General features: G+C 37.3%; 2 protein-coding genes and 1 pseudogene across 2 annotated transcripts; all 3 read right to left on the bottom strand.

Annotated features, from left to right (window-relative positions):
• LOC130998330 (uncharacterized) lies at positions 1-1,375 on the bottom strand. The gene is made up of 2 exons (XM_057923757.1): positions 500-1,375; positions 1-225 (listed from the first exon to the last, which is right to left on the bottom strand). Exons 1-2 carry the CDS (start codon positions 1,373-1,375, stop codon positions 1-3), a joined length of 1,101 nt encoding a protein of 366 aa, XP_057779740.1.
• A 2,543-nt stretch (positions 1,376-3,918) lies between these two features.
• On the bottom strand, positions 3,919-4,860 carry LOC130998329 (uncharacterized; annotated as a pseudogene).
• A 556-nt stretch (positions 4,861-5,416) lies between these two features.
• LOC130998328 (uncharacterized) lies at positions 5,417-6,172 on the bottom strand. Its single transcript, XM_057923756.1, has one exon. The coding sequence runs from the start codon at positions 6,170-6,172 to the stop codon at positions 5,417-5,419; it is 756 nt and encodes a 251-aa protein (XP_057779739.1).
• Positions 6,173-8,800: the final 2,628 nt, after the last annotated feature.

Here is an 8,800-nt window from a genome sequence, read left to right as displayed (position 1 = left end):
TCATGACTTAGGAGGACCCTCGACTGCTGAACGAGCCCTACTCATCTTCGGGTGACCCGCATGCTCTGTGATATCTGGGGGTTTCACAACATAGGCTGATATCGATTCAGGCACATTCCAATACATAGGATGTGGCACGGGAACAATAGCTCCGTGTATGTGGCCAACAACACGGATTGTTTGAAATATTTTCCAACAAAATCCATGACTTGCAATCCTGCACGCCTAATAAAATGCACAAATAATAACATAAATTTACAAAAATAATTACAATATGCAAAAATATTAATAAATGACGTACCTAATAGCGGCACAAGCATGACGACATGGAATGTCGTCCAGATCGAACTGAGCACAACTACAAGTCCAATTCTCGAGATCGACAATGTAGAATGCATGATCATCTTCAACACTAAACATATGCGTCGTCGTCGCGTCATCGTCCCTCGAACATCCAATTGCCGACTTGGACGGCCACATGCAACTTTGCCTCTACTACCTCAATCAACTCATGTGACCTCGATGCAGTCGAGAGGCATCGTGCATCAAACCATTTCTCCAAAATAGCTCGATAGGACTCTATCAATGAGGCAACCGGGAGGCGTCGTGCCCACAACAGCCTACTGTTCATCGTCTCGGCAGCATTCGACGTCATGAAGCTCGTACGTCGTACAGGGCACTTGGACCTAGCCCATCTCTCGACACCAATAGTGTCAAGGCGTGTGTGCGCGTTGACTTTCAGTACTTCAAGCGCAGAAAAATTCCTATGAAAATCGTCTGATCGATAGGAATATGCCGCTGCTTTGAAGACTGCAGCTACATGCAACCCATAATGCGCGAGATTCTTCTGCAGATGATAATAACACAACCCGTGCGGGACGTTCGGGTAGACACACTCCGCAGCATTTCTGATGCTCTTGTGCTGATCAGACACTATCAAGAGATCATCAGGCTGACCAAAGAAACTCCTCGGTCGGTGGAAGAACCAAGTCCAAGACTCGTCGTTCTCAATAGGACCAAGCCCAACTGCGAGAGGAAATATTCCTTCGTTCCCATCCTTTGTAACAGCAACGAACAAAATGCCGCTATTCATTCCCTTCAGATGGGTCCCGTTTACGACGATGACCGGCATCAAGTAACTATTCCCAAAGGCAGCCATGCTTTGTCCAAGTGCAACAAACATATGATGGAACTCGCCATCAGCCTTCATCTCAAGGTCATATAACGTGTCAGGATTACTCATTCTCAGCATACACAAATACGACGGGAGCATCTGATAGGAGTTCCCAAAATCACCATACGTGATCTCAATCGCGATATTTCTTGCACGGAGAGCCAAACTGTAATTGATCTCAATCCCGAATAAGCGCTGCATCTCTGAAATCATCCATTCGGGTTCAAAACGACCCCATCGCCGACCAATTTTCGTGCAAAATACTTTCCAACAACCCTCACCGAAATCTGTCTCGGGGCAGTGCGATTCAAATCCGTGTGGCAGGTATGATCCATCATCACCTTAATCACTCTCCAAATCGATGCACTCTGAACGGCTTGCAGCATGAACGGAAAATCGTTGCCATGCTTGCAAACAAACTACAAACGAGTCTTACTGGAACGATCCACGGCATACTCCACGTGATTCTCCATATGGTACAGGCCAACAGTGATCGGCAACTCATCCTTCGACCGGAATAGAGCCCCCACTGATAATATCCCGCTCTCCAGTATGTTAGAATCCTCCCAACCTAATGCCGACACATCGTCAAAATCAAGGAATGGAATCTTCCAGTCACGTGCCTCGGGTTGCTCAACTCTGCCACGAGGCTCGACATCGGGCTGCTCATCCGATGTGAAATTCTGAGGCCCTGTCTGTCTCCAAGCTTCCTGTTCAGTCAACACTGAATCCAATATCTCTCTGCGTCGTATCACATCTTCTTCCTCATCCGAAGAGTCGGACTTGTCTTCCTCCTCCTGCGACGATGATTCGTCCCTACTATCATCTTCTGTCGGGATACTTCTTCCAACGTCCGTCTCGGTAGGAAACACAATAAACCGTTGTGACTCATAATATCCCTGCTCCTGATTCTGAGGAACCGCAGCCGCAGATTGTTTGCCCTTCTCGATCACGTACACAATGGGATATTTCTTTTGCTCGGAAATCAGACGGTTCAAATATGAATCAGCCTTCAAAGCCACTTTTATTTTTTTCCTTCGTCCGTGGTCGATGTGTAGAAAAGCATATAAGTTGATCGACCATCCTCGTTTAATTGCTCATGCACCTCTTGCATCAACTTCGCATGACAAAGCTCTTCCTTTGACACGTACACGACAACCTCATCGCCGCCTTCATACTCGGTTAAGTTCCATTGACCACTATGTCGTATAACGATTGCTTGAAACGACATTTGCTTCAAAACGATAAAAATACAACATTTAAATACACAAAACAGGAAACCGTGTACTCAAACACATGAAATAAATATACATAAATGCTAGAAATAACATAAAAAGCATCTTAAACCAAACTGTGTACAACAAAATCCCTAGCCGTGTACAACTGTGTACACAACCGTGCACGGAAAAACCCTAACCGTGCACGGACGAACACTAAGGGTGGAAAAATAATGTAGTGCACGGAAAAACCCTAACCGTGCACGAACGAACACCAAGGGTGGAAAAATAATGTAATTTACGTACAGAGTATTTTTCAGGAGTTTTTTTAGTCCAAAACATGTAATAAGTCATATATATAACATAATTATCGAAATAAACAACACTAAATCACTTAATTAAACCGTGCACTCATAAACACTTGTACACGGTTTCGTGCACGGTTTAATACACGATTATATTTTAATATTTAAAGTTATCTAATTTAGTTCGAAACAATATTATAATCTCCCTCAAAAAATTTCACATTCAAACAACACGTAGAAAGCCAACCGTGCACAACCGTGTACGAAAGAACAGTAATCATGTACTGTTGAAATTTAAAAAAAAATATTTCACAAACCTTATGCAATATAAGACTTCAGATCAATTTGTTTTTGAATTTAGAGTAACCGTGCACCCGTCGAGCAATATATTGAGAGGATTTTCTTGTTTCTAGTTCAAATTTCTAATGAATGAACAGATTTGGTTGGTATACACTTATTCTCTCCTTCATTAACTAACCAACAACCTCAAGTACGGATGAAAATTTAAGGTTTAATGTTTCCTTAAAAAGTGCAAAGTCTGCAACCTAACTTCTAAATATAATAAATGTACATAAATCACGATTTCTTTCAAAGTAAAATCGTAAGTATGAAATTCTCGTGTAATTTGTAAGCAGCAATGTATGTAGCGTCAGTTTTTTGACTTTTATTAAACATATGAATATATTAGACTATCCCCATCAGTGACATTCCCTCAACCCAACCTTCAATTAAAATATTCATTTCTCTCTCTTCCACATACACAACCCAACCTTTATCTTAAATCTACTCCCATTGGTGACACTCACATGACCTTTATCTTTTTTATTTTGTTTTATTTTTATTCTTATATTAGTCACAATAATTTTTAAATATATTTTAAAAATTAAAATAATAGAGAAAAAAATAAAAATAAATCAAAATTTAAAATTTACTTGATCATACAACAAAAATTACGCGAGTAAAATAAAATTAAAAATACATAAAATAAATTACAAATACATATAGGAAATTAAAATTACAAGTACAACAGATGCAAATTACATATTCAATTAGTCGTGCCGAATTTTGCCCATATATGCTCAATTAAGTCCTTCTGAAGAGCTTTGTGAGCTTCGCTATTGCGAAGTCGATCCCTGTTGATCATGTAATTAGACAAACTTGCAATTCTGTCAGTTGAGTAGTGAATAGATACATCTTCATCTACAGGTAAATCCATCAAAAATTATGTGGGATCATAATAGTTTTGGTATGTGTCTCGTTCATCTTCCACTATCATATTGTGCATGATGATACAAGCCATCATAATTTTTCCCATCAAAATCCTATCCCAAATGAGACAAGGACATCGAATAAATGCAAATCGAGCTTGTAGAACTCCGAAGGCTCTCTCGACATCTTTTCTTACAGCCTCTTGGTGTTGAGCGAACAACTTGTGCTTTTGGAGCACTGGACTTGAAATTGTCTTAACAAATGCAGCCCAAGAGGGATATATGCCATCAGTGAGATAATAAGCTCTATCATTTTGACGATCATTGACCACATAACTTATATTAGGTGCTCTACCTTCTAAAATATCACTAAAAACGGGAGATCGATGAAGTACATTGATATCATTGCACGAACTTGCAGTTCCAAAGAACGCATGCCATATCCATAAATCATATGATGCAACGGCTTCCAAAATGATTGTTGGTTTTCCACTTCTTCCTGCATATTGACCAGCCCATGCAGTAGGACAGTTCTTCCATTCCCAATGCATGCAATCAATACTTCCAATCATGCCGGGGAAACCACGTTGTTCTCCAACATAGAGTAGTCTTTGCAAATCTTGTTGATTGGGCCTTCTAAGGTATGTGTCACCAAAGCAAGAAATGATACCTTCTACGAAATGAATGACATCATCCCTCGTGACTGTTGAACTCATTCGTAAGTATTCATCAATGGCATCAGTTGCGGTTCCATAAGCCAACACCCTCATAGGTCCAGTTCATTTTTGTAGTGGTGAAAGGCCTTGCCTACCAGTGCAATCGGGTCTCTGTTGAAAATATTCGTCGTTAGCAGTAACAGCATCTACTATACGAAGGAACAATGATTTTTGCATGCGAAATCTACGCCGAAAGAGCTCCGGAGTATACGTTAGATTAGGGATAAAATAATCACTCATCAAACGTTGCTCACCAACTTCACGTTCCCTATCACAATACCTTTTTTTATTAGTGGAAGAAGAAGTTCCTAAAATAAGATTGGGATTGTTTATGAGCATATCGTCAATAATGCGATCAATTTGACGATTTTGTTGATAACGTCATTCTTCCCATTCATCTGAAGATGAAGAAGACATTTTGGCTTTAGAATGAGTTAGGTACTGGATATGAGGTATGTTATATAGAAAAATAAATGCAGTGATAAAATTTAATTTAAGTTGTTTGACATTTGCATGTGAACCATTCATTTGGCGTTGTTGAGACATTTGGATGCATGTGAAATGGCAGGACAATTATTAAGTGTGCATGTGAATGATAGAGATTAAAGTGTGCATGTGAATGACAGAGATTAAAGTGTGCATGTGAAATGTCAGAAAATGTGTGATAGAAAATTATGATCACGTGAAGAGTGTCAGAGACACTTGCATGTTCAACAGTTGGATTGAAAATTCAAACAAATTACATAGAGCAATGCAGAATTGAAATAACATAAATTAAAATTACATAATTGCAAAACTACTTCGCAAATAAAATGGCAATGAGGTGGCTTTCCATCTCTTCCTCTTCTGCAGACAAATAGTCCTTCGCCAACAATGCGACCAACATTTTCTTTTCCATCTTCAGAGAATTCATTTTAAGCTTTTCACGTTCCAATTCAATTTTAGCAGTCATTAACTCATTTTCATGATCTCTACTAAGTCTCAATTCACGGATTTCTTCATACATTTCATTTGATTCAGATGCCATTGCCTTACCTTTTCCTTTCCTTTTAGCTTTATCTCTACCTGTAGGACGAGACATAGTAGATCCGCCAGTAGTTGGAGTTTCTGGATTGGACGGGATAAAGTAATCACCATCTTCAGAAGTTTTAGACCTTTTTGTGCTGCCACCACTTTCTTGATCATCACCCACTTCATTGATTGCTAAGTTCAACTTCGGATGTTTACTCATAACATCATTGAAAACAACCAAGTCTTGGAATTTACTGCCACCTGCTTCATAAATTGAGTGAGCTTCCATCTCTATATCTTTCCGGCTCATTCCACTTCTTTTTCTAGCATTTGCTTCTTTGCAAGCAGCAATCCACTTGTTTGCATTTTCATTAAGTCGTTTAAAACGACCTTTCATTGATTCGATATTCCTTGGGCCGATCTCATCTGGATTTTCTTTTTTAGCTTCATGATACATATTCTGCACACGTTCCCACATCGTCGCCCCTCTTTGATTTTTTCCTTTTTGCTTATCTTCGCTAACGCAGATCCAAGAAGACATAAGCGCTACATCTTCTTTCACGCACCAAGCTACATTTTTTGCAGCTTTCTGATTTTTCTTTGGGTGTTCGACATCTTGAAATAAATTACGAGAGATATTTTGTGAAATGGGATGTTCGTGAGGGGTAGAAATTTGGTTGAGGTGTGGAGAAAATTGAGAATTCTCGTAGTACTGAGAATTTTGAACATCTTTTGGATTTGAAAAATTTTGAGGGTGAAAAAAAGATCCAAAATTTGAATAATTTGGATCCATGGCTTCAAAATGAAGAAAAAATGAAGATAGAAAATAAGGCTATTGAAAGATTGATGAGAAAATAAGGATATTGAAGTGGTGTTGATGAAAAAAATTTGAAGTCTATATATAGAATTTTTTTCCTAATTTTTAATTTTTTTATATTACAATAAACTATTAAAAAATAGTATTTAAAATTATATATTTAATTAAGTGGCACCTAATGAAAGGGTGTCACGTAAGCATGACTTTCTCACGCCTCAAAGGCGGTGAACCGCCCAAAGTCACCAAATTTGCTCCAATTTCCATTTAAATTTGTAATTCCATTTGTTTGTCTTATGCGGTGACACTCATGTGAGTGTCACCGATGTGAGTAGTCTTAGATGTCAACATCAACACTTTTTTACTAGTCATGAGGGTATTCAAGTCCTTTCACTCAAAAGGTGCTACTAAACTTATATTTTTATGGATTGTGATATTTAACTTATTTCTTTTACCAAATGTGCTACTACTATGTATTACCACTAATTTTTTTCTGTTTTCTTATTTTCTACAAAATAGAATTTCACTATTTCTCATTCATTATTTTTACTTCAAAGAGAGCTATTATCACACTAGAAATAGATGAATAATATTATCCAATCCTTGAAATGAAAAAGAATAAATGGAAAATAATAAAATATATATATATATATATATATATATATATATATGAAACGGGGGAAAATAAAAGAGGCATTTGTTATCCCTCATTTTTCCATGATAAATTTATCAACCAAAGAGAATATTATTCTTTTACCTTATTTTTTACAAAAGAGAATTTTACCATTTCTCATTCATCATTTTCACTTTTAAGAAATATAATATTATCACACGAAAAATGAAGGGATAATATTATCTCTACTTGAAATAAAAATAAGGAATGAGAAAGGGTGAAATTTTCTTTTATTAGACATGAGGAAAAAGAAATGAGGCATTTGAAGGAAGATTTTTTTATAATCCCACATTTTCCATGATAATTTATCAACCAAAGTGAATACAACCTTAAAAATCAATGGATCATCAGATAATTCGAGCACGATGAAAATTTGTTTGATTCAATATTGTAGATTTCATTAGTTTTGTTCTTGGGTTAATTTAAAAACAAATTATATTCATCATTATAATAACAAATAAAAACAACCCATTTTTTATATGATACAAAATAAAACTATATATCCATTATGTTCCCCGCTCACGTACAAAATAAATATCACTCTCCCATCTTCCACACTCCCATTTGCGCTCTCCCCTCACCCAATTAATTCACCTTCTAAATGGTGAAACATGTTATCTTATCTCCCACCTCTTCATTGTTGTCTGATTCACACCCTCTAATGTTGGTGCCTCTCACTCCTTCCATCATCATCGCCGATTATGTTGGTGTAAATTGTGTTTATCTGTACACGCTTGGTCGTGCTAGAATTTAAGCGTGCATAAGCTAAATTTTATTTAATGCACACTTACACGCTTATACGTTAGGTCGTACGAGTGTGTAAGCATGCATTAGCTTACACGAAACTTGATTAATAAATACTTACACGCTAGGTCGTATAAACGTGTATTAGTTAAAATTGATTTAGTACACGCTTATATGGTAGGCCGTGCATCGTGTGAGCGTATAAGTTTGCATTGGCTAAAATTAACTTAATGTATATCTACACGCTAAAGGGTAAAATGGTAAGTGTGTATAATTTTTATATATTTATAAGTATGAGTAATATTCTATGATAAAATAGGTATTTTCAATTTTAACTTTTTCCCCCTTTTTAGAGCATCCACATTGGTTGAGTCAGTTACCGACTCATCCATCGAGGGGACCACTTATGAGTAAGGCTGTTAAACCTTGCGGGTCGGGCCAGTCCGGCCCAACCCAGCGGGCCTAGGCAATTTTTTGGGCCGGGTCGGGCCGGCCCAAAATTTCAGCGGGCCTTGAAAAATAAAGCCCAGCTCTATACGGGCCGCCGGGCGGGTCGAGCCAAATCGGGCCAAAAAATTGATAAATAATTTTTTTGTACTTCCAAAAATTGATAAATTAAATCAAATTTAAAGAAAATAGTTCTTAAAGGGTTTGAAACGCTTTTTCAAGTACAAATCAAGTTCATTTTCGTCATTGGTTGACTCTTCTTCATTCAACTCTTGATTATACAACTACAACACAAATAAAATGTAAAAAAACTATAAAATCATATTCAAACCAGTCAAAAAATTGGATTTTACAGATTTAAATTAATTAAAATAAAGCATACTTACATCCAAAAATGATTGTGTCGGCATGTGACTGAGATTGAGATTGAGGAAGAGTCTATCTTGGAGGGATAGTGGGACATCTTGATGCAGTTTTAATCTTGTCATATT

Source organism: Salvia miltiorrhiza, chromosome 8 (genome assembly GCF_028751815.1).
Source record: "Salvia miltiorrhiza cultivar Shanhuang (shh) chromosome 8, IMPLAD_Smil_shh, whole genome shotgun sequence".
Classification (NCBI taxonomy): domain Eukaryota; kingdom Viridiplantae; phylum Streptophyta; class Magnoliopsida; order Lamiales; family Lamiaceae; genus Salvia; species Salvia miltiorrhiza.
Note: the sequence above shows the minus strand (reverse complement) of the source record. Positions and strands in the feature narration are given on the sequence as shown.

Bases quoted from the DNA above. Each gene is read 5' to 3' on its own strand.
- LOC130998330 (XM_057923757.1), bottom strand. From the start codon at position 1,375: ATGCAGCGCTTATTCGGGATTGAGATCAATTACAGTTTGGCTCTCCGT. The intron at 226-499 runs GTAGTAGAGGCA...GCATTTTATTAG, and splicing joins GGTCACATGAGTTGATTGAG to GCGTGCAGGATTGCAAGTCA.
- LOC130998328 (XM_057923756.1), bottom strand. From the start codon at position 6,172: ATGTCTTCTTGGATCTGCGTTAGCGAAGATAAGCAAAAAGGAAAAAAT.